The sequence below is a fragment of the Zalophus californianus genome, chromosome 5 (genome assembly GCF_009762305.2).
Source record: "Zalophus californianus isolate mZalCal1 chromosome 5, mZalCal1.pri.v2, whole genome shotgun sequence".
In the NCBI taxonomy this organism is placed as follows: Eukaryota; Metazoa; Chordata; class Mammalia; order Carnivora; family Otariidae; genus Zalophus; species Zalophus californianus.
Window position 1 is genome coordinate 125,991,033 of NC_045599.1, and position 26,491 is coordinate 126,017,523.

General features: G+C 36.5%; 1 protein-coding gene across 7 annotated transcripts in view; it reads left to right on the forward strand.

The window, feature by feature from the left end:
* LMBRD2 (LMBR1 domain containing 2) overlaps window positions 1–26,491 on the forward strand; it is a 44,437-nt gene that overhangs the window by 8,262 nt on the left and 9,684 nt on the right. For 4 of the 7 annotated variants that reach the window (XM_027605443.2, XM_027605442.1, XM_027605438.2 and 1 more), the window contains exons 2-15: window positions 1,665–1,901; window positions 2,160–2,257; window positions 3,733–3,828; window positions 6,623–6,790; window positions 8,002–8,212; window positions 12,347–12,421; window positions 13,812–13,925; window positions 14,290–14,473; window positions 17,551–17,732; window positions 18,287–18,420; window positions 19,752–19,857; window positions 20,529–20,626; window positions 24,153–24,256; window positions 25,631–25,677. In XM_027605443.2, coding sequence (XP_027461244.1) covers window positions 1,728–1,901; window positions 2,160–2,257; window positions 3,733–3,828; window positions 6,623–6,790; window positions 8,002–8,212; window positions 12,347–12,421; window positions 13,812–13,925; window positions 14,290–14,473; window positions 17,551–17,732; window positions 18,287–18,420; window positions 19,752–19,857; window positions 20,529–20,626; window positions 24,153–24,256; window positions 25,631–25,677 — 1,791 coding nt within the window. In that variant the 5' untranslated portion in view covers window positions 1,665–1,727. Of the gene's footprint in view, window positions 1–1,664; window positions 1,902–2,159; window positions 2,258–3,732; window positions 3,829–6,622; window positions 6,791–8,001; window positions 8,213–12,346; window positions 12,422–13,811; window positions 13,926–14,289; window positions 14,474–17,550; window positions 17,733–18,286; window positions 18,421–19,751; window positions 19,858–20,528; window positions 20,627–24,152; window positions 24,257–25,630; window positions 25,678–26,491 lie in introns of those variants that run through there. The other 3 variants (XM_027605440.2, XM_027605444.2, XM_027605445.1) reach the window with 1 other exon arrangement.

Genomic DNA, 26,491 nt, shown 5'->3' on the forward strand with positions numbered 1-26,491 from the left:
ATATGAATTTAAATTTAGCCTGATAATACCCAAACTTTATTTGTTTTATAACTAGTTTTGGTTGGAGATGTTGGTGTATTTTGATTCCATCTTATTTTATTCTGCATCACAATCTTGATTCTCTGTTAACATATTAATTCCTTAGAATATTGTAGTCTGTGGACAAACAAAAATGCCTAAAATTGATTTTACAAAGGTGAAAAGAACATATTGCATTCAGTTAGTAAAGGTAAATTATTTCAGGGATGCCTGGGTGGCTCAGTTGGTTAGGTATCTGCCTTCGCTCAGGTCATGATCCCAGGGTCCTGGAATTGAGTCCCGCATTGGGCTCCCTGCTCAGCGGGGAGCCTGCTTCTCCCTCTGCATGCCGCTCCCCGCATTTGTGCTCTCTCTCTGACAAACAAATAAATAAAATCTTTAAAAAAAGGTAAATTATTTCGTAAGAGTAAAGAGATAACAAACCATTGCTGATGTCTCTATTATCAGCATTTATAATTAAAAATATTCTCAAGTGTATGACTTTATTCAATAATCATTGATACATTTTTCTGCATTTAATAGTAAGTTTCTTTAAAGAAAATAAGATTTATATAGCTAACGGAAAGTGGTAAGTATGCAGTTGACCCTTGAACAATGCAGGAGTTAGAGGTGCCAATCCCCTGTCCACTCGAAAATCTGTGTATAACTTTTGACTGCCTGGAAACTTAACTATTAATAGCCTGCAGTTGACCAGAAGCCTTACCATAACATAAACAGCTGGTTAACAGTGTGTTTGTGTGTGTGTGTGTGTGTGTGTGCATGTGTGTGTGTTTTACTGGATGAACTTGATATTTATTTTGTAGTATGAGTATTTTTTTGTTGAAATATAATTAATATTCAAAACTATATTAGTTACAGGTGTACAACATCATGATTCAACATATATTGTATGTAAACTATATACTCACAATAAAGTAAGCTACAGAAAAGAAAACGTTACTAAGAAAATCATAAAAAAGAGAAAATAAATTTATAGTACTCTATTTACCAAAAAAATCTGTGTAGAAGTGGACCCACACAGTTCAACCTTATGTTGTTCAAGGGTCAACTGTATTTGGTGAAGCAGTAAATAAATAAGAATTTCAAGTTGTTAAATTTGTTAGACAAGATTATCACAAGAAAATAAAACTGTTTCAAACAAAGGAAATGTTACTTTCAAATGCTCTTTTTCATGCTCTCTCTCCCTCTTTTGGAACATTTTAAGTAATGGGTTATGGATGACTTAGAAAACTTTATTTTAGAAAATATCTCATTTCCTAGGGTCTAGTCAGTAGTGTATTTGTATTAAATTTCTGTTGGGACTTACAACCTTAAGGAACAAACTCCAAATGACACTATTAAAACTCACATTTAGTATTCTTATATTGTAATATTTTTAGAACTAGTGTAATTTTTATTAAGATAACTTTTTTCCTGAAGATATAATTTATGTGAAATTTTTAAGATCTACTTTAAAAAATAAGATATATATTTGAGAATAGGAATGATCCTTTTCCTTTTATTTGTAGTTCAATGTAAAGACTGACGATTTTCCAAAGAATTTATTAATAAACGAATATTTAGGAAATTTTCAAGTGGTTATTTCCTTTGTTAATGCTGCTTTTTTTTTTTTTTTTCTTTTCCAGTTTACAGATATGACCCAGACCTGTACATGAGTGACTTTGGTTAGTCAGAGTGAACATTCAATAATGAGCGGTGCAGCTTTGGGACTCGAGATTGTTTTTGTCTTTTTTCTGGCATTATTCCTACTTCATCGATATGGAGATTTCAAGAAACAGCATAGACTTGTAATTGTTGGAACACTGCTAGCTTGGTATCTCTGCTTTCTTATTGTCTTCATACTGCCTCTGGATGTTAGTACGGTAAGAGGTGAAACCGAGTTTTGCAATTCAGAAGGCAATTGTAATCATACAGCATGTTTGAGATATGTTAGTTCTTAAGACAGCTAAATTATATAAGGTTATACTGAATATTTTGTATTTAAATCTTACTGTAGGAATTTGATCATTAAAAAGCATATCCAGGAAGGTAATTGGTGGATAGGTTGATATCCTCCAGTATCCCTTAAGTATGTGGTAACCTTTCGGTTTTCATTTTTAAACCTGGTGTTCACTGTTTAGACTATATACAACCGTTGCAAGCATGCTGCTGCAAACTCAAGCCCTCCTGAGAACAGCAACATCACAGGATTATATGCAGCTGCTACCCCCGTTCCCAGGTATTTGCTTCCTGTTTTATTTTTAAAAATAGGGTAGAGGAGAAAAATTGCTTTAAAATTGTCAGTTCTTACCATTTGGATTTTATAAAAGTTGATCCTTACTCATCCCCCCCACCTCACTTCTATCCTTTGCTAGTAGACTTTTAATTACTTTGTATTCTATCTAAATTTAAATCTTAAATAAATTTAAAAAATTTATTGGTGCACAAGGCCTTTTAGTAGATGCTAAGGAGAAACTTGGAGAAGACCTGATTTTTTTAGCCCTGGTTCTGTCTCTTACTAAGAATGTGACTTCCAATGGCTATTTTTTTTTCTCAGCCTTTCTGGTCTAAATAAATGAGGCATTCATTTTATCTTTTACCCGATTTACAAGGTTGTATAAAAGGTAAGGAGATTATTCTGTATGTAGGATGTTCCTTTCATATTGTGCATTCTTTGAAATCATTATAGTTTTATTTTTATTTTCACTCTTTTAAAGATTTTATTTTTAAGTAACCTCCATACCCAAAATGGTACTTGAACTCACAGCCCGAAGATCAAGAGTTGCACACTCTACCGACTGAGGCAGCCAGGTGCCCCAAAATCATTTATAGTTTTCAACTGAGAATAAATAGAGTTCAAATTATCAAAAGGTTATGTTAAATTCATATCAAACTTCCAAGTAAAAAACTTTAATAAATGTTGACTATAGCATTTACAGGCTTTAAGTAGTGTTTGCACGCTTCTTTATGCAGCTTTTATTATTTTTTTAATCTAACCTGAATAAGGGTAAATTTGAAATATAGATGTTACTCTCCTTTGAAGCACATTAAAAATGAGATACAGATCAGCAGCAGTTGTGAATTGCTAGAAGCTCCTGGACTAAATGATACCCTTACAGTCTAGGAAGACTATTAATGGAAGAATCTATGGTCAGATACACATATCTGCAGAAAATTCAAATAGAATTATATACAAATGCTGGCATCTCTCTCCATGGGAGCTATGCTACAGTGACTGAGTTTTAAGGCTCCAGTTTCAGGAGTTAATCACCTAATGTCTTTCGCCTCCCTATTCCCCCCTCCCTGGAAAATAACCAACCCAACAAATGGGGTGTGTATTTTATTTATTTTCTTTCTTTTTCTTATTTAATTTTTCTTTTTTTTAGGGGGTGTATATTTTAAAGGTAATCAAATCAGATTTAGTTTCATGACGCTGTCACATTATCAGTCTATTAGGTGAACATTATGCCCTCCTTTTACGCAAGAACAAAAAATACACTGAAAGTTGAAAATTTAAATGGCATTCCTTTGTTTCCTTTCTGTGTGTTTTTTTAGTTTGATAGTCAGCTTTGAATTATTAGTTTTCTGTGAAATTTTAGAAGTTAGAATCAGTAACTTAATATCTGAATGTAAATGAACTTTGCCGTGCATAAATTAATTGCATAATTTAAGTAGTTATCATTTATTAATTGGCTATAAATTGTTATTAAACAGCCAGTATCCATGTTTCATGCCGTGGAGTTACATTCCGGATGGAATCATGCCAATTTTCTGGAGGGTGGTATATTGGACATCACAATTTTTAACATGGTAAGTGGCAGTGAAGGATAAAAAGTTTTTTAAATTTTGGCTAAAGTAAAAAGAAAAAAAGTATGCTCTCTTCACGAAGCTTCATCTTTCAGAATTCAAGTGTTACTTATTTTCTTCTTAAATCTGTATATTCTATTTTCTGCTCATTCAGTTCTCTCCCATCTTAAAAGAAATGAAAAGAAAAAAACCAGGCAAATGAGAAATAGAAAAAGAGGAACCAATTTTTCCTGTCACCATTCCCCTCCAGTTAGTGCCTTCTCTCTTGACCTTCTTCAATTCATTCTTCTTCTAGTCCCAGTTTTACATGAAACTGCTCTTGCTAAGGTCATCGTTGTCTCCTGGTTTTCTTTCTTTTGGCTTGGCCCAAACTGCTGAATTTCCTTCATGGGTTCCATTTCTGTGGCCCATTTCCTAAATGTTGGTGTTCCTAGGGGTCCGATCTTCGGTCATCTTGTTCCCTGACCCTCCCTGTAGAGCTCTAATTATAGCTATAGCCACGATGTATTTCAAATGTTTCTACCCACTCTAGCTTTGTCTTTTTGTTTCTTTGTTTGTTTAAGAGAGGGGGTGGTGGGAGAGGCAGAGGGAGAGGGAGAGAGAATCTTAAGAAAGCTCCATTCCCAGCACGGAGCCTATCGTGGGGCTTGATCTCACCATCCCGAGATTATGACTTGAGCCGAAATCAAAAGCTGCTTAACTGACTGAGCCACCCAGGCGCCCCAAAGCTTTGTCTTTCTGCTGTGCTCCAAACACATTATTCACTACGTACTGAGCATTTTAGACACTGCAGGCAACTAAGCTCTAAAACTGAAGCTAGTGAACATCACAAGAGAAAAATCACACAGCAGAGTAGAGTAGCACCGCTGTAAATTCATGTTCATTGAACTCATCTGTGCCCTCAGCATTGCCAAACTTTCCTGCTTTGTGTCTCTAGTCTGCTTGCTCTTCATTCTCCGCAGCAAGACTTCAAACCTCAAACCTCTACTCTTCTCTTTGTGGTTCTTTCTCTCTCTTTTATGTCCTAGAATCAGTCACCTTCTCCCCTTGCAGAGGACTTTACTTTCTACTTCACAGTGAAAATGGAAGTCATCAGATGGCAGCTCTTCAGCCTCTCACCAGCACACCTACCAACCCATCCTTTTCCCTTCCTCTCAAAGAATGAGTCACTCTCAAAGTGACTTCAGAGTGAAATCCCTCTTCCTGAAATATGGACCCATCTCCTTCAGCTCTTGTTACCTATACCTGCAGCTTCCAGTTTCAACAAAGCATACACAATTCTGTCATCTCTTTAAAAAAAGAAAGAAAAAAACCAAAAAAATCTCTCAAATGCAGCCCTTTCCGGCTTCCTGGCTTCTAACCTCATTGATCTACTCGTCACAGCTTAGTTTTTGGAGGGAGACTTTTTTCTTGAAGTATAAATTGGTACAGAAAAGTGACAAATTGTGTTTAGTTTGACTTTTTTCAAAGTGAATACACGTGGATAACCAGCACTCAGATGGTATTATAGAACATTAACAATGTGTATGCTATATCTAGAAGCTTCCCTCATACCCCTCTCCCAGTCATACCCTCCCACAGGTAGCCATGATTCTGACATCCGTCATCCTATAGATTAGTTTTGCCATTTTTGAGCTTTGTAAACATGGAGTTATATGGTATGTATTTTTCTGCATCTCTTTTTTGGCTCACAAATATGGAAGATTCATCTATGTTGTATTGTGTGTATCAGTATTCTTTTCTTTTTCATTTCTGGAAAATCTTCCATGATATGAATATGCCACAGTTTATCCTACCCAGCCAAACTTCTCAAGTGAATTGTCTACATGTACTGTCTTCATTTACTCATTGCTCACTCTTTCCTCAACCCTTCGAACCCTGTTTTCTAGCCCCACTTCTCCACTCACACACAAGTCCTCATTGACTTGACTTCTTGGCAGCATTTGATGATTGTTTTCTCTCTCCACTTTGAAACACTTCCTTCCCCTGTTTTCCCCTCCATATGCTCCTTGGTTTTCTCCCAGCCCTCTCTGCTGTTCTGTCTCTGTGTCCTTTGCAGGCTCTTCCTCCTCCTGTTTCTCTCCCTCTCCTTTAAAAGATACTCTTTCTCAGGGCTCAGCCTCAGCTCTTTCCTTCTCCTTCTAAATCTCATCTACCGGTGTCAGGTCAGTACCACTGATGTGAGGACTCCTGAATCTATCTGTGTTTCCACCCCTCTCTCCTGAACTCTGAAGCTGGATAGCCAAATACCTCCTGTGTGGCTCCTTTGAGATGTGTCCTAAGTACTTCAATTCAGTGGATTCACAGCCAGACTTCTCCCCGCCTGCTTCTTACCACATCGCCACCCCTTACCCTCCCCCACGTAGTCCCAGTTTTGTTCGCTTTCAGTCCATTCTTCCTGCTGAAGCCTTATCAGTCTTTACAAGACTTCAATTTGGTCATGTCTCCTGTAAAGAAAAAGGTTCCTCGTTGTCTGAATGCAGTCCAAAGGCTTCACAAAGACTTTAAAGGCTTTTTTTTTTTTTTTAAGATTCATCATAAGTCCCTCACACTGTTGTACTCTCTGCTGGTTGTTGTGACCTCCTTTGCTCCCAAAAATGTGCTTTGCTCTCTCCAAAATTTAATGTTACAAAAATACTCAGTCATCTATTAGAGTTCAGTATTAATAATTACTCAAAATCCTATTTATTTGTGAAAAAAACTGCATATTAAAATTGAGATTCATATAATTCTGGTATTTTGAGATTAAACAGACATATCAATTGTTTCTTTAATCATATTTTTTCCAACCATCTAGGATTCTGTTACCTTTTATGCAGTCATATGCAAGATCAGGAGGGTTTTCCATCACTGGAAAGATCAAAACTGCACTGATTGAGAATGCAATCTACTATGGCACCTATTTGCTGATTTTTGGAGCATTTTTAATTTATGTAGCTGTAAACCCACATTTGCACTTAGAATGGTAAGAAAAGTTGCCTTCTTAACATTGTTTCTGTGTGTATTTGCATTTTTTAAATTTATTTTTATCTCACATGCGCAGATAAACAGACATTTCATTGAGAATCGTATCAAGTTATGTGTTTTCTAGATTCCTCAAAAAGAAATCTACATAATCCCTATTACTAAGAAGAAAAAATGGAATAATATATTTAAATACAGCTATTAGATGAAGGACTAATGCTTTGTCTAATAGCTTTATGTTAGAAGTATTAACCCTTATGATTTTTTTAAAGTTTTTATTTAAATTCCAGTTAGTTAACATGCAGTGTAATGTTAGTTTCAGGTGTACAATTTTGTGTATGACAAAATAACTCATTTTCTTTTTTCACTGGAACTTGTGAATATTTTTTTAAAGATTTATTTTACAGAGAGAGAGCGGGTGTGCACCCACACTTGGGGGGGGTGGGCAGAGGGAGAGGGAGAGACAGAATCTCAAGCCGACTCCACGCTGAGCTGGAGCCCAAGGCGGGGCTCAATCTCAAAACCCTGAGATCATGACCTGAGCAGAAACCAAGAGTCAGATGCTAACCGCCTGAGCCACCCAGGTGCTCCAGAACTTGTGAAAATTTTTTCTTTTGTTCTGACTGTAGTTTGAGGGCATATTTCTCTCTGATGTTAGATTCAGACATTATAATAAAATTGAAATCTGCATTATACTTGTGATCTATGTAATATATGTAAAGAGATAGAGCTCAGAAATTTAGGAATAGAGCAGTGATGATAATTCTCACTATTGCATTCCTGAGATTTGTGTCGGTGTGCCTCAACATAAGTTAAACATGTTTTTAGGCTTTAAAATTTTTTCAGGCTTCTCTTGTTAATATTGAGTAAGATAGACTCTGATGAAAAAATACCTTTTCTTTGGACAAAATACATATATTTTTTGCCAGGAATTATCCTGGATTCTAATTTTAACTGTAATGGAAGCAGTGTTTCCTGTGTTAAAGTCTATTTCTGCAGTCACGCTCTAACTTCCTCTTAAAACACGCAGATTATCTGCTGTTGCTAAAACAGTAGCTGAGGCTTGGAAGATACAATTTTTTTCATATAAAATCGTAACCATCCTTTAGGACTGTTTTCTGAAAAGCCATTTAATACTAGTTAGTTCTATTTTACATTTTTTTGGAAAAATTTATCTGTCACAGCTCTCTGCTTGTGTTTCCCCTTTCTCAGGAACCAGCTTCAGACAATTGGGATAGCTGCCGCAAATACATGGGGCCTGTTTCTTCTCGTGTTGTTGCTGGGGTATGGTTTGGTAGAAATTCCTCGGTCATACTGGAATGGAGCAAAAAGAGGTTATCTGCTTATGAAAACGTATTTTAAGGCAGCCAAACTGATGACAGAGAAAGCAGATGCAGAAGAGACTTTAGAAGATGTCATGGAGGTAAGCAAGTTCCAACCTTACAGTCAGTCATGGTTGTTTTTTTGCTGCTGTGTTAGCACATAAATGGGCTTTACTCTGGACGTTTGGTGATGTGCGGTCCTTCAGAATGTTCCGTCCATTAGCATGACTTCTTACTGGCCATTCAGCTTCATGAGATGTCCCCTCCACCTTCCAGCCACCAAAGATTCAGCATGAATATGTTCAACAGTGCAGGGTTATGCTTGTCATCTTGGGATAACTTTGAATAGCGCCCCTCTTTTACTCTTAAAAGTCTCCCAGATTAAATGATCAATTAATGGTTAAGCTGACATGCCTTCCCTGGTCCTCTAGACTCTTAGACATTCAGCACCCATTTTTTTAAGTGAATGAATAAATGAACAAAAGAATACATGTTAGGATTAAAAAAATCCGATGTTGACTTTTTTGCATTCATTCCCTACAAAATGTAAGAATGGTAGCAGAAGACATTGATTCAAAATGTAGGAGTAAATCTACAAATAGTAGTCTGTTAACATTTCCTCAGACATCTGATGGCTATTATAACATTTTTCAAAAGAAATAATTCATGTTTGATAATTTTTATATTTGTATCTGATATGTTTATTTTTGAAAATTGGAATTTTTTGAAAAAACATGAGAATTTATATTTGGTAAAATATAATTCTATAATACATGAATATAATAAATATATAAATAAATATATAATAAATAATTTTTAAAAAGATAATTTAAATTTGATAGTGTCCACCTTAAAAGTTGGTACTAAATTCAGTTGTTTCAGATTTGAGGAATATTGGTTACACCAGTTACTCAATATTCCTTTAAGAAATATAAATCCAGCTAATTATGGCAAGACCTGGATTTGGCTAGGAGAAATCCTCAATCGCTGAGGAAAGATGGATTTTGTTGTTGTCGTTTGTTAAGTAAGAGCCCTTTCCTGAAGAAAAGGATGTGGAAAATTAGGACGGGCGTTGGTGCTTTCTTTGTTATTTTAACACAAGTATAAGGTGTAACGGATTTAAAATTTTTTAGATTTAGAGAAAATTTTCTGTGTAAATTAGATACCACTCTTCATTGACTATATTTGGGATATTATGTTGTATAAATTTAAAGTGTACAAAATGTTAATGTGACGCATTTATGTATTGTGAGAAACCCCTCTTTCCGTAATGAATGTTTTGAAAATCATAGCAGCAGGTCTACATAGATAGCAGAACTCCCGCCCTTTCTCCCCCCATCAAACAACGTGATTTGTCAGGTATGAATTTCTTTGCCTATATATTTCAAGGGAATTTGGGATCTTTTATGTTTTTCTGAATATCTAAAAATTTGTAAACTTGAGAAAATGTTTTCATCACTTAATGAATACTTGTCTTCTTGATGTGTTAAGTGCTGTGCAGAACTGGCCATTAGGATACTAACTGTCTGGAGTGGAAAATTAGGCACTGTGTGGCCAATGTGATGTGAACGATATAAAGGCAATGCTGTAGTGCAGAGAGGTTTCAGTTCTGAATAGTGATCAAAGGAGGAAGTGAAATATGATCTGGGTCTTGAAGGATGGATAGAATTTTCATAGCTGACAGCATCCTGGTCAGGTATCAGGTTTTAAAACCAAATTAATTGAACATAATTTTGATATGGGAAAGATAAAAGCTTGTAAGGTTTGAAAGACAGGTTGTAGCCAAAAAAGCAGGGCCATGAATGTCAGACTGAAAAGTCCAGACTATTTTTTGAAAGCAGTGAGGAATCATTAACACCTTGCAGTGGAAGAGACCGGATCCTATATGTGGTTTCGGATGATCTGTCTGATGGAGGTGTGCAAAACAAGGCATGGAACAAAAATATGCATACTTTGAGAAAAAAAAAAACAACGTTCCGAATACACCTTTTAACATCACAAAGTTCAGTCACCTTTTTTTGGTAATTATTAATTATATTTTTCAGCAATCCATAAATTCTCCCAAATGCGGTTTTGTAAAAACCAGTTTAGCATTTTATATGTTTTTCTCTGAAGTGAATATGTACAATTGTGTGCCTGTTATTTTTCTTTGAAGCGTTAATAAACTTCTAAGCCATGTCAAGCCATTCAAAAGGTACTTGCTGGAGGCCTTCAAGAGATCGCCTCTACCTTTAGTCATTTTTTGAGGTGGAGAATTTGGAGGAGGGGGAAGCAGCTACTTATTTCCACTGAAAATTGCCTATTAGCCTGACTTCATAGATGTTGTGTGCCCTGCCTAGTGATTAGGCACAGTAATATCAGTGCTCAAAGTTTTGTTATTTTATTTTTGAAGGAAATAAGCAATATTTCAAATACTTTTCACACTTCATATGAACTTTTAAAGGAACCTTAAATTTATAACAGCTATAGTAAATATCAAGAGTTAACTGTTTCAGTACTTATTTTTATATAATATGGCCCAAGAATTTAAAGGAAAAATACAGTATTTTTATGTATAATGTATAACCAGACTGTATGGTTCATATTCAGAGTTGTGCTAACAAGTCAACAAAACTGGAAGGCAATTTCATAAGAGAAAACTGTAATGCAGTGATGATTCAAGCGTCTTTTAAAGAAAACCCAATGTTATCCTGTTACTCCCATATTTAGGCCTCACTCACTGACCTCAGATAAACTTACTCTAAGGCCTTCTGGAGTGCTTTGCTTTTCTTCAGCCTGATCAAGTGCTGCTCAGGCGCTTACTCTCCTTCTCCCCTTGGTCACACTGTACTTCTTTCAGTTCCTTGAAACTCCTTGTGCACTTCTGCTTGGAGCCTTCGGACAGGCTGCCCCTCTCTTTGGAATATTCTTGCCCCCGCCTTTGGTTGGCTGACCTTACTCCTACTCATGCTTTTTATCTCCAGCTTAAATCATCAGTGTATCAGAAGGCCTCCCACACTAGATTACACAGCACTTTCCATACCATTTCTTCTTGAGTAATGTCTATTTTTCTCACGAAGCTAAGCTCCTGACAGGAGCAATGTCTGCTGTCTACAAATTATTCATAAGGTCTACGTATTTTGAATTTTGATGGGTATTGCTAATTTACCTTTCAAAGAGGTTATATAATTTTGCCAGAAAATTGTTCTTATTTTTAAAATTTGTAATTGTTTTTAGTGAGCTTGACTCTCTTTCCAGACATTTATCGACTAATAGTATTTCTTATGTGTCTTCCCAATTTTCGCTTGATTTGTAAGCACTCTCCATAGATTAAGGGAAGTGGATTTTTTTTGTCATATAAGTATTTTTTCCATAATTTTGTCTATATGCCAGATGGTTTCCCTGACTCCAGTTTTGTATCCCTTAGGGCCATTCTCTCCTCTACAATCAGAATGTTCTTTTTAATACCCCGGTCGGTTCTCTTGCTTCCCCAGCCCTTGGACATGCCGTTGCTTTTGCCTAGAACGGTGGTTCCAACTTTTAAAAAATTTCATTAGTATTGTAGAATATTGTTCTTTGGGAACTACTGGTTCTAAAGATTCCCTTCCCAAACCCCTTTATACCTTTCATACTCACTAAATTGCTTCTTACCTCACCACCAGCCCACAATCTTTAAAGTCCTATAACATCCTGTCTTCCTACCACACCCTCCAGTATGGATTGTGGTGACTTTCCACCTAGCACAGTGCTGGCATCTAGTGTGCTCTTAATAAACAAATGTGGAATGAGTCAGTAGTTGGGACTGCTATAGAGGATTCTCCCATTGGAAAGGAGTAGGTGCTTTGTGTTGCTTGCTGCCTGTTGCTTCCTCCAGTTTCTTCACCGTATTTTGGATAATGAGATAATTGAGCTTCCTGAGCAGGGTGGAGGACCACAGCATCACAGTTTGTCTGATCCTTCATGACTTTTTTATAGTGCTTACTCATCTTTGTGTACCAAGTAAGCAAATGATAAGGGAATAAATCTTAGAAAGTAGTAAAAAACCTGAGGGTATAGGCATTGCTATTCTAGCACTATGTATTTTTTACTTATGTTCTTAAGAACTTTTATTCAGTGAATGGAGCTTCATGTATATGCTGAGTAGTTTGGGTTGAAATTAAACTTGTGAGAACATATATAGTACCTAGAACAGTCTCATTTGACATGTATGATGTGCAGAAATGGAAATATTTTTATTCCTCTTACTGTTTTTATAGGAGGTTCGTAAAGTGAATGAAAGCATCAAGTATAACCACCCATTGAGAAAATGTGTTGATACAATACTTAAAAAGGTAATTAATCATGGGCACCTGGGTGGCTCAGTTGGTTGAGCGACTGCCTTTGGCTCAGGTCATGATCCTGGAGTCCCGGGATCGAGTCCCACATCGGGCTCCCAGCTCAGCAGGGAGTCTGCTTCTCCCTCTGATCCTCTTCCCTCTCGTGCTTTCTATCTCTCATTCTCTCTCTCTCAAATAAATAAATAAAATCTTTTAAAAAAAAAAGGTAAGCATATCCTCATCTTTTTTCTTTTGACATATACATTTTTAGAACAGAATTTTGTAATAAAAATATGAGAACAGCCTATGACTGAGGTCTTCCCATCTCCTTTCCATTTTCATGGAAATATTAACCATAAACCAGTAGTAATCTGCACATAGAATTTGTTCAGTTGTTATTACAAGTTTGACATTTAATTATTGGCAATATTTTTCATTGAAATGTGGATGTAGAGGTTATGTTAAATAATGTATAATCATTGCTATGACGCAGCGATGGAGATGGACCGTCACAGTTTCTAAGTGTCATTGAATGTGGCCTCTACAGACCTATCTCCTTAATAAACTAGGGTCCCAATAATCTCTTTTACTCACTTCCTACATGTCAGTTTATGATATATGAAGTACATCGTAAAATGAATGACCCTATGAGATATTTAACACAGACAAGAAGCCATACAATTAAGGTTTTGCTGCATTAAGATTGAATTAGGGGTATTCATATACTTCTAAAATGATTATTCCAAAAATGAGCTGCTCGGTCGTTGTCTTTGCAACCATAGAACCACTGAACTATTTCTTTTCCTCTATTTTAAATCTGTTATTCTGATTATTAGCTAGTGTTCCCTTCAGCTAAGATGATGGTCGTGAGAATCAGTTCTCTAATCATTTCTCTTACATTGCTACCTTTTGAGACCTATTTGGGGAGGTTAAGTAACTTGCCCAAGTTCAGGTAAGTAAGGAATAATTAATAGGGCAGATGACTCCAAATCACGTATGTGTTTGTTTTTCTGTACCACGCCTTTTAAAAATTCAACATCTTGGATTTGTTGTGATTCTTCATTTTTAGCTAGGAAAATAATTGACAGTTTTGTCAGGTGCCTGCATAGCTTAATCCTCTCAAATACTAGTTGCTTCATATAGGTTAGCTCCCTTCCCTACCACAGCTAGTATATCTGATCATAAAGGTTAATATTAATAGGGGTATGAAGGCACTCAGTACATCTAAAACATTTTGAAGAAAATGTCAGCAACTAAAAATCCAACTGTTTAGAGATGCCAATAAAGGAAGAAGATGTTTTTGAGAAAATTAGATATGCCCAAGAATGGAAGATTTTGTAATAAAAATAAAATTTTAATTTTTTTGCAAATGAGATTTTTAAAAAAATCTACTTGTCCCTTTTAGTGCCCTACAGAGTATCAGGAAAAAATGGGTAGGAACATGGATGATTATGAAGATTTTGATGAAAAGCATAACACCTACCCAAGTGAAAAAAGTCTGGTAAAACTACATAAGCAGGTAACTTCATTAATAATAGCTTTTTTACTTACTGATGATTTTGGTTAGATTTATAATTACTGTCCACAAAAAGGGAATATGGAGTGAATGTGTATTTGAAACTTTCTTTGATCCTGTGCATTATTCTTTGAAGTGTTTTAACTGTGTGTTTCTCAACGGGCTACTCTTGGTATTTGGGGAGGGAGAATTACCCACTGAGCCAAATTGTTACATATATCATAGAATATTAACATCCTTGGCCCAACCCAGCAAATGCCACTAACACTTCCCCACTGTTTGATAACCAAAGCATACTATTTAGCAGGAAGATGAAACACTATTGGATCAGAACACTGACAGATACAACCCCCATTCTCTTTTTTAGGTGATTTATTCAGTTCAGAGGCACCGTCGAACTCAAGTACAGTGGCGGATTCTTTTGGAGCAAGCGTTTTATCTAGAAGATGTAGCAAAAAATGAAACTAGTGCCACTCGTCAGTTTGTTCACACCTTTCAGTCACCAGAGCCAGAAAATAAATTTATCCAATATTTTTATAATCCTACAGTTGGTATGTAATTTGACATAAATTTCAAAATTTAGTGATAATTTTTCTAAAGGAAAAAAGCATATAATTTCACCGGTGCAGAGTTGAATTGTATTTGTACCATTTGATGTCTACCATGTGGTGATATTATATATCTGATAAACTATTTTACTGATCGTATAACAGATAATCTATCAGTTTCCACTGTTACTTCACAGTTAATCAAAATCCTATGCAAAAATATATGCAATACATCAGGCATATTATGTATTCATAATACCTACTTAAAATAATGAGAATTTTAAGCAGTTTTACATCACAAGCTTGGGTCCCTTCTTCAGTCTTGACATACTACTAAAATATTCCCCTAAAAGGCGTCTTTGATTATTTACATCTGTTGGTCTATTTACAAGACTGACACTAAGTAGTCATAATTATTTCATTTTCTTTAATGATGATTTATGACACTCTCGTCAAACGTTATCAGATTTAGTATGAAGAACTTAATGAAAACATGTCAAAGTGTCATCATATTAAAACTTCCATTTACCTTATTTATCTAAATAAACAATTATGTTCACCTTGATTCTCTTTCTCATGTTTGGTCTTGAGTACGAAGACATATGGCCATAAAATATCTCGTAAAACTTCTTCAGCAGAGATCTTTTCTAATTAAATAAAAGAAATACTTGTTTTCATTCATTCAACAAATATTTGGGCAATTTTGAGAAAAATTGCTATCTGTTGGGTGCTTGGTATATATCAATAAATGTAAAGACAAGTGCCTCTTTATGGAGTGAGAAAAATAGGCGATGTACACATAAAGGTTTGAAGAAGGTGCTGAGTATGTAGAAGTGGGAGTTCAGGAGAGAAGTCTGGTCTACAAGTGTAAATCAGGGCATCATCAGTGTATCAGTGGGCCCTGGGTCAGAACAAAATCAACAAAGAAGTGATTGGGAAAGGGGAGACAAAGTCTGAGGACCAAGCCCGAGGCACTTCAGAAGGCAGACTTCAGCTTGATGGGGAGGTACCAGGAAAAGGCTAAAAGGGGAGTGGCCAGTGAAGTAGGAAGAAAAGCAGGATGGTAAGGTGTTTTGAGGAAAGGGATATGTAAAGTACCTTTCCAGATGTTGTAGATTGGTCTAGTGTCATGCACATGAAGCCTTGACCATTGGATTTCAGAGAAGTAAGGTGGAGGTTGAGGGGATAGGAAAGCCCAGTTGGAATTTAAAAAGCAATTAGAAGCAGGGAATAGAAACTCTCAAAATGTTATCCTTATCAAAGGGAGTAGAGAAAAGATGTAGTAGCTGAAGGAGGATGGCAGAGTCAAGACCAATTATAGCATGTAATTTGGGAATGATACCTTAGAGGAAATGTAATGAGAGAAGAGAATGGCTGGGATGGTGTTCATGAGGAGGAGCGATGCGATGGGAAATAGTGAACAGTGCAGAGAGAATGCCCTTAGGAAGTAAGGCACAAATGCACTGGAGGAAGTAAGAAGGGGTAGTCGTGGGAACTTGGGGAGGTTCCCTTCTGCCAGCTTCTCGGTGAAATGCTGGGAGTAAGTGTAAGGGAAGAAATTTTGGAGATTTGAAGAAAGAAGAAAAGGTACAAAATAGTTGCTAAAGAGAAAAGGCATGGGAGAAGATTGGTGAACTGTAGTGGGCTAGCCAGGCAGTGCTCAGGGTCCACCTGAAGCTGGGGATTAAAAATTTAGAGTGAGACCAGTCAGCAAAGGTGTGTGTCTCACTTCTGCAGCATGCAGCTCCATGGGTGCAGGTTCAGAGCAGCTGGAGAGTAGGATCAAGCCAGGCTGTGGTTTCTCTTAGCAAGGGCAGGAAAGCAAGAGAGGGCAAAGAAATTGGGATGTTGGAGAGTAAAGACCTTGGAATCGGAGCTGGTGAAGAAAGCAATAGGATACCAGGATGTAAAGTGGCAGTACAAAGGTGGTAGAAAGAATGGATCATTGGTTCAGGTAAGGTCAGTCAGTGGAATCGGAATATTAGGTGAAGATATTGCTTGGAAACAGGGCCACTGTAATGAGATTAAAAGGAGTTACTGGCAGTGAGAGGTTTAGGGATGGTGGTGGGAATGAGTTGTGAAGGTGGGGTGAAGGATGAGATCACAGGAGGAGAGGAGGGCCAGGAAGTGAAAGGCCCTAGGGTACTGAAAAAAGGATCACCAGTGTGGACCTTGAACTCACCAGGAATTGTGCTGAGAGTAAGGTTGAAAGATTTAGAGTGTGAGCCAAGAGCTCAACACCTCAGTGAATGAAGTGAAAATACAGCCTTTTCAATTTGGGCAGCTTTTTTTTTTTTTTTTAACTTCTATTTTTTACCTAAAGTCAGACTTAACTGAAAGTTGCCAGAATAGTACAAAGAATTCTTGTATATCCTTCACCCAGATTCTCCACATGTTAATGGTTTACCATATTCATCTGCTTTATCTTTCTCTCTGTATACGTATTTTTCCTTAATCTTTTCAGAATTGAATCCCGACTTGATGACTTTTTGCTCCTAAATGTTTCAGCGTATATTTTCTAAAAATAAATACGTTTTCCCATATAACCAAATACAATGACCAAAATCAGGAAATGAACTTTGGTACAGAACTGTTATCTATAAGACCTTCATCAGGTTTTGTAAATTGTCCCAAAATATTCTTTGTTAAAAATCCCAGATCATGCATTGCATTTGGGGTCATGTCCCCTTAGTTTCCTTTCATCTGGACCAATTTCTCAGCCTCTCTTTCTGTTTTATGACATTGATGTTTTCAGAGACACTTGGCCTGTTTTTTATTGGGTGTCCCCAAATTTGAGTGTGGTATTTCCTCATGTTAGATGCAGGTTTTGCATTTTTGGTGGGAATACTGCCACAGTGATACTGTATTCTCGGTGCTCCGTGGCAGGAGGCACATGATGTCAGTTTATCCCGTTCCTGGTGCTTATTTGGTGAGGAGGAGATCTGCCTGGTTCCTGCACTGTGAACTTACTCTTTTCCTCTTTGCAGTTATGTATCTTGTACGGAGATATTTTGGAACAATGTAAATACCCTGTTGCTCCTTTATGGTTTTCCTAATCACCTTTTTCTTTTATCTTCCAGAATGGTACTGGGAATGTCTCTTGCGACCATGGTTTTATAGGATACTTGCCATGGTTTTGTCTGTCTTCTCTGTGATTGTTGTGTGGTCAGAATGCACATTCTTTAGTACTACACCTGTCTTATCCCTCTTTGCAGTCTTCATACAGCTGGCTGAAAAAACTTACAATTATATTTATATCGAGGTCAGTTTATTTTGTATCTGTCATAAATGTGTGTCAGTTCATAGTATAGCTGTCAACTGTTGTTTTTTTCTTTATATATTCTAGTAATGAGGAGAGTATGGAAGTGCCCCACAGTGTTACTATTCAGATTTTCAAAAATGAGCTTCATCCATTTGCCCAGACTATAAAAACTAAGAGCTGTGTTTGAGGAGAGATGACAAGGTGCCAAATAGTACAGAATTCTTTTACAAGAATACATTGAGCCTGTTTATTGGCATAAACATGTGAAGCCACATAACTTAAAGAGTCTTCATGTGGAGAGTTGCCAAGGGAGTGGGAGAACGGGCTCACTTCAGGAGGTAGATTTGAAACCCATGGACGACAGGATGTTGAACTGGTTAAGATGTAGATTTTTTTTCCATAAATTCATTTGCGTAGATGGTTAAGAAAAACTGTTCCCGTGTTTAAATTTTAGAGCATCGATAAATGTTAGCCGGAAATAAAGGATGATGCTCACAAATGTATGTAAAGTGCTCAGGTCCATTCGTCTTCAATTGGTTTTGCTTGTTTTTCAGATTGCTTGCTTCCTTTCCATCTTCTTTCTCAGCATCTGCGTTTACTCTACTGTGTTCAGGATCCGTGTGTTCAACTACTATTACTTGGCCTCACATCACCAGACTGATGCGTACAGCCTTCTGTTCAGTGGCATGTGAGTAGAAGGGTGTTTACAAACACGGGACTGCCTCCATTGCGTGCATTCTATGGATCTCTCATTTACTGCTTGTCCTTTATGGGTGTTCCACTCACCCCCGTATTTATGTGAGCTCATTGATCAGGTTTAAGTGTGAGTTAGATGTTTGATTGCTAGCTGAATCCTGCTTGAAGTTTAAAGTTACAGTAGGTTTACTAGGTTAGGGAGGCAAAGACAGGCAGCCTGGATTTACAATTCAGAGATTCAGTAAATAGGTGAGTAAATACTAGGGCCATTTGAGAGTTTAGAGGCTAAGTCAGACCTAGAGAGTTCTGAGATTCCGTGGCATCAGACTGCATCGTGAAGGGCTTAAGAAAACGAACAAGAAGAATCTTTGCTAAGAGATTTAGCAAGAGTTTAGAGCGACAGCTCTAGCTTGGGCTATTATTTGTCCCTATTGTTAAATAGTCATATTGGGTATTTATAAGGGGTGGACTTAGGGAAGTTCACAGAGGAATCCGTATCTGAAGCATCTTTAAGACTTCTTTCTTTTGCCAGTTTTCCTCCAAATAATTGTAGAGTCATAGGTAGTTGTGAGTGTAGTACAAAGAGTCCTGTTGGCCTTCCCCCAGCTTCCCCGAAGGGAGACGTTTATATAGCTGTTGTATAGTATCAAAACCAGGAATTCAACATTGATATATTACTGTTAATTAGATGATAGACCTTATTTAGTTCTCACCATTTTTATCCTTCATTTGTGCGTGCGTGGGTGCGTGCGTAGATTCATGGAACCACCACTACAGTCAAGATATGGAATTGTTCGATCCCACAAAATAACTCCTCATGTTGCCTCTTTGTGTTCACATCCTCCTTTCATTTTCCTCTCCCCGTATCCTCCAGCTCTGGTTCTGTGAGGGTCTCTTTTGAGCTGGACAGAACTGAGCTTAGGCAGTTCTTTATACCCGAACTTGTCAGAGTGACATACTTCAATACAACTTCAGGTCTTTTATGTAGTGAGTACAGCTCCCCTTGAGGATATTGCCATCCTTGCCGTACTGAGACAGGTTACACAGATGGTAGACTTTGAGGAAGTGTATACACAGGCACTCCACAAATTCTTAGGCTAAAGCAGTGGCAGACACCACCAAAGCAGGCAGCCTGAGGCTGGAGTTTTGCCCTGTAGGTGTTGTTTTAGGGAGATGCAATTAATAGGATTTTCTGAATGTCTCTCAAGTAAGGACAGTTCACATTAAGAATTCAAGATAAATGCAATACAAATAGATGAAAATAATAAAATGCGTTTTGCTACCATATTTTTTACATATTCTGTTTATAAATGTTTATTACAGGTTATTTTGCCGTTTGACTCCTCCTTTATGTCTTAATTTCTTGGGTTTGACACATATGGATTCATCCATCTCTCACCAGAATACACAGCCAACTGCTTATACATCTGTAAGTATGGTTGGAGCACAGTTTTTTTAGATTCATTGTCTCTGTGAGATGTATTATTGTGCGATTTCTTTTAATGCCAGCAGAAAAGTTCTGTAGCGTTTTTAGGATCTTTTTTTTTTTTAATATCAAACTTTCTTTTTTAAAGGTTGTATATGTAATTACTAATGGCTGGATAAAAATTACTTTACTCTCTTCTACTGTAAAAAGTTTTTTGGTTCACATAGGTTGTGCAGCTGAGCAATATCAATAGACCTCATTATTAGCTTTTATATTTATAATCTTCATGGACATGATAATTTTCAGTAATATTTACAAAATATTAATTTTCTTTAGGTGAAAGCCTTAATAAATAAGCAAATTCAGACATAATTGACATATAACATTGTATTAGTTTAAGGTGTACAACACAATGATTTTATGTATGTATACATCTTGAAATGACTGTCATGGTATCTTTAGTTAACATCCATCACCTCACGTACTTACAAGTATTTTTTCCTTGTGATGAGAACTTAAAAATAAATCCATTTAGTGCTTTATTTCTACTTTTCAAAAAGTCCAAATTTGTTAATATGGTTGGTTATGAGTGAATTTTCCAGTGGTGGAAAAGAATATAGAAAATATAGAACTGTACTAATTTAACTTTTTTTTTTTTTTTTTTTGCTCTTTAGATTATGGGTTCCATGAAAGTTTTATCCTTTATTGCAGATGGATTCTATATATATTATCCTATGTTGGTGGTAATTCTCTGCATTGCTACTTACTTTAGGTAAGAATTGTAACATCAATTATTTTTCCTCTAACTTTTGTCCAGTCTGCTCTTTTAAATATTTACTGGTTAGGTTTTGGTTGTTTGTTTTATTGTGGCTTTGGGGGAACTGGGGGTAGTTTAAAGGATTTGCTTAAGTGATGAGGTCAGGCTCTCCCTCTGAAGGTACTTTTAAGAAAAGAGAAGTACAGTCATGCTTTTACAAGTATTTAGGCTACAAAGTGATAGGATTGATTACAGAATGTTAACTCTAAGTCCCAGCCTTCAACACTGACAGGCAGTGTAGCTTATAAAATACCCCCATGCCCATCTTTTAGCCAGTAACATAAATGAGCCTTAGAGCTTTCCCCACAATCATTGCCAGGTTTCTAGAGGCCTCAGACCTTCACCAGCACAAAACATCAGATGAGGAGCAATTGTAATTAGGCAGTACATTTAAGGCTGGAAAGGACACGGGCTACTATTTTTTATAGGATTAGAAAAAAGTGATTGAATCTTGGCTAGGGTACCACTCAAAAGGAGGTAAAGACAGATGTGCTTGGCTTTCTAGCACCTTGTCTTCCCTACTTGTACATGTCAGGTGCCCTCCTCCTGTACTAGGTCTGCGGTCTTTGCTGACTGCGTAAGTGCTCTGTGACATACCAAAAAGACCGCTCTTAAAAAAATATTTATTTATTTTTAAAGATTTATTTATTGATTTATTTATTTGCGAGAGAGAGCATGCAAGCATGTGTGAGTAGGAGGGGCAGAGGGAGAGGAGAGAGAGAATCCCAAGAGGACTCCACGCAGTGTGGAGCCTGAGGCAGGACTCGATCCCACGACCCATGAGATCACAACCTGAACTGAATGAAACCAAGAGTCAGACACTTAACCAACTGAGCCACCCAGATGCCCTTAAAATATATATTTATTGATGTTAATCAGTTTGCTTTTCTGATGAAAACATTTCACCCAACCACTTTTCATTTAAATCTTGCAATACCGTTATTATAGTTATTACAAATAATATGTGTGTACTTATTAAGAAGGTATTGAGTAAACACACAAGTATTGTTTGAAATAAATTCTCTCGAATGTTTTAAAACATTTCTTTTTACCTTCTCATAGGTAAAATAAAAAATTGTATTTTAAAATAAAACTGTAAGTGTGAACTGATAGTAAATCTAACTTTCAAGTGTTTTTCTGAAGGTAGAAACAACAGTAGGTTTGTGAAAATGTGTCATCATTGTGAAAATGATGTAGTAAAGGAAGAGACCATACTTTGCCTGTACAAAACTTAGTTTTGATTATATGCTTATTTATTTTAAAAGTTTATAAAACTATTGGGGCACCTGGGTGGCTCAGTTGTTAAGCATCTGCCTTCAGCTCAGGTCATGGTCCCAGGGTGCTGGGATCAAGCCCCGCTCCGGCTCTCTGCTCAGTGGGAAGCCTGCTTCTCCTTCTCCTACTCCCCCTGCTTGTGTTCCCTCTCTCCCCGTCTCTCTCTGTCAGATAAATAAATAAAATCTTTAAAAAAAAAGTTTATAAAACTATTAATGAAACATTAAGAGCTTGTAATGTGTGACTTAGGTCTTCACACGTTAGTAGTTATGTTTGCAAGATGAGCATCTCTTGCTACCGATTGTTATATGGATCAAGGAATAGATGGGTGAGATAGTGCTTTATCAACTATAAAATCTTAAATATAAAGAATTATGATGTCTAAAAGGAAAATTATTCATTAAAGGTTTTGTTTTAGAGTTAAATGGGATAAAATTTGAGTGCCAGTTTTTTTTAGGAAAAGGCAGGCCAGATTCTTTAAATTTCAAATTATCTCTCAAAATAGATATTCTATTATAGAGATGTATGAAGCAATGCCTTAGTGACATTTTCATGGTGTATTGCTTCATAGATCCATTTTCTTTTGAAATGCTGCCATAATTAGTCAGTTCCTGTGTTTTAGTTTTTTTTTTTAAGATTTATTTATTCATTTTTTTAGAGAGAGAGAGAGACAGAGCACTCACAGAGGGGGGTAGGGTGGAGAGAGAGAATCTCAAGCAGACTCCCCGCTGAGTGCGGAGCCCAACAAAGGGCTCCATCCCACCACCCTGTGATCATGACCTGAGCTGAAATCAAGAGTCAGTTGGATGCTTAACCTACTGAGCCACCCAGGTGCCCTACTAATTTCCATGTTAGCAGCCATCCCCAGAGTTAATATTCAGACTTAACTGCCTAGAGTGTAAGGCTGTTTCCTGACACTTTAGAGAAAGCTATGACCTTCCCAGAAACAAGGATCTGGTTTGGGGCTTCTCTTCCTGGGGTATTGTATTCCCACAAGGATATGAAAATAGTAAGGGAATTATTTAAAGTCACTGAATTAGCATGACCATCTACCCAAAACCCCAATTTTGCTCAATGGTAAATGGTATATTAAAGCAAGGAGATATATTATGATTTTTTACACATCATCAGATTTACAGTCAGAGTTTTTGCATATCGGTCATGTAAAATGGAAGACCTTCACTTTCTTGTAGCTGTTCTACTGTTTTTCTTTCCTCCCAGCGCGCATACGCCTGAATCCCTGCCCCCCCCCGACACACACACATATTCATTCCCTGCTTTCTCCTTCTTCCTCTCTCCCCCTCTTGCTCCATGTATGTGTTTAGGCTTATGCCATTAGGAGTACATCAGTGAAAAAGTCTGAAAACAAAGGCAATGAAAAGAGCTTGGTCTTTGTTTTGGATTTAAATCCCAGCTCTAAAACTTCTAAATGATGATTAGCAAAGTATTTAACCCCTTGAGCCTCTGTTTCCTTATCTGTAAAGTGATTATTTCTTGAGGATTACAGTTAGAATAAAATAAGAGATTATCTGTAAATTTGCTGATGTATATAGTAGGATCTTAACAAATATAAATATTAATCCTGCCTATCCATCCATGGCTTCTTTCCTCGTGTATCATATTTTCAGAGTATTCTTGTCCTATACAATAGTGAGGTTTAAAGTAAATACCAAATAAGATAAAATAATAGCCCTCAGATAAGATATAGTAATAAATTCTGAGTGTATAATTAAAGCTATTTAAATGGAATCGACTCTCAAGTTATTAAAAAAATTGAACATGAAAATCAATTTGCATAATTAAGATTTTCTAAACCAGGTTATTTTACACTTGGGAATATTGGTTGTGTGTGTATTTTCAGCATTAAAATTGTTTGATTATAAGAAAAGAATAAATTGCATTTGTATTGCAGCCACTGTTTTGTATTACATAATAATTTTCTGAAGGTATACTAATGGCCCAACTCAATTTATTTTTGTAAGAAATCTGGGTATAATGAATACCGTGTCAGTGGAGTACTGGCTATATAAACTTCTTAGAAAGAGAAATAAGTCCTTCTTAAAGACAAGTATAACTACATAACTTGCTGTGATAACTAATAATAAAACATAGGCTTCTTTGGGGTGACAATACTAAAAAGAACAGTTTATCTAAACATTTACAATGAGAAATAATGCTTGTCTTTTTTAAAATCTACTTTTATTAGTTTGGGAACTCGTTGTTTGAATCTACTTGGTTTCCAGCAGTTCATGGGAGATAATGATATGACATCAGACTTGGTTGATGAAGGAAAAGAGTTAATCAGACGAGGTAAGATTTGTCTTTTAAAATAAATGAAAGGAAAGTACTAAGCCTCAAAATACAAAATTAGTGTTTGTATAATTTGTAATTTTTAGTTTGTCTTCAGAAATGAATGTTTTTGGGGCACCTGGGTGGCTCAGTTGATTAAACATCTGCCTTCAGCTCAGGTCATGATCCTGGGGTCCTGGGATTGAGCCCCATATTGGGCTCCCTGTTCAATGGAAAGCCTGCTTCTCTCCCTCTGTTCCTCCCCCTGCTTGTGTGCGCGCTTTCTCTCTCTCTGTATCAAATAAATAAAATCTTATAAAAAAAGAAATTAATGTTTTTTAGCTAAAAATCTACATACAACCTTCATAGCAAAAATAATTTGAAAACAAAAGATGGTTTCATCCATCTTTAAGAAATCCTGCAGCAGAAATGTAGTATGTCCTCAACTAAATAATGCTCTTGGATGGCGTTGGAGTCATTTTCGTGTTTTTCTGGAAACAGATTTGCCAAGCTCAGTACAACTACCAAATTCATGAGTTGAAAGTATCATCAGTTTAATACCACACAGGAAATCATTCAAGCCAAGGCTGGTTTTGAGAATACCATGATCATTAACAACCTGTTAGAATACATGGCACTGTACTAGAATCTAATCCCAACACTGAATACATCAAATTTCCTGATGTTCGAGTGATGGTAGGGAAAAGAGAAAACAAAACTTTGAGTGTGGGGACATTGATTCCTAGACATTCTCCCTACGTGGGTCTGGAGCTTTTGTGTGATCATTAGTTAAATATAAGCCAAAATATTTTGTGGCTCCAGTAGAAGCTGTTGTAGCCTTCCAATTCTCTTCTAGGAAGGTGGGGTCTAGTTGATAATAATGGTTCCACTGCTTTTTACATTAATTAGATCTCATCTGGAGTATCATATTTAGTCCTCGGTAAGATTTCAACAGTAGAACTGATAAGTTAGAGGTATTTAGAGAAGGACAGCCAGAACTATGAGACTGTAGAGTGTATCTTATGAAAAAAAACACTGAGTATATAGCCTGAAAAGAATAAGGGAAAGGACTTTTATGCAGAAAGAAGTATCAACTTAATTTAGAAGGTAAGGCAAAGAAAAAGAAGGTACCAACAAATTTGAGATCACCATGAGGAAGAACTTATTCCTCTAAAACTATTTAGGCAAGGCCTAAAGGTCATCTCCAACAAAAATACAGAAGGTATTTTCTTTGGACTTAGGTGACCTCTTAGGTTCTTTCCAACAGTAACCTATTACTTTTGACTTTGTAGTAATTTAAAGGAAATTGGTCATAGCCTGATACCTTTACTTCAGTTACTCTACGTCTAATTAAACCATGTTATACCAAATTTGAGACCACTTTTCTGTCTCTAGAGAAGAGAAAAAGGCAAAGGCAAGAAGAAGGTGAAAATCGAAGAAGAGTAAGTATAGTACTTATTAATTTGCTTAACCTAAAGACTAATATGAAATAATCATAAGATTTTTACTGATTTAGAACTGGCTAAAGACCAAAGAACAGTGGGAAAATGACATAGGGCGCGTTTTTTAAAAAGATAATTTTCATACTTTCAGATGTACATGCTAAGTGTTTTGTCAGACCTGTTCTAAAAAGTCACTTGTGTCCAGTGTCTAGCAGTTTCTTGCCTAAGGTTGGTGCTCTGTGAATACTTAGTTAAAGAATTAATAAATTCATACAATCTTCTTATTAAAGTCATTTTGATTGCTTTAAAATTGTTATGCTTTTTGGTAATATGACATTAATTGAATTCCTCTTCAATTTTCTTCAGTCCTCTGTTTGCTGAGGCAAACTAAACTTCCCTAGAGAGTGAAAAAGCAGAAAAAATTAGGAAAATTTAGTCACGGTTACCACAAATTTACAACACGTGAATACTACTGGAGAAATAAAGACTCAGAGGAGGAGACATGATAGCTGTCTTCATATATGTAACATATATGTTACAGTTCATGTAAAAGGAGGCTTGTTCTTTATTTCAGAAGACATCATTGGAACCAGAGAGTGGAAGTTACTGGAGATAGATGTCACCTCTCGGTGAAAACTTCTAACTTCCACAGTTTATCAAAATTGTGATGGGCTGCTCACAATACAAACTTCCATGTCATCTAATAAGAGAGCCAATGACATGGCTATTTTAGAATGAAACCCTACAGTGCAGGGGAGGTCGAATAAGGTGACCTCTGAGGTTCCTTTCAGTTCTAAGAATTGATTGAGTAGTA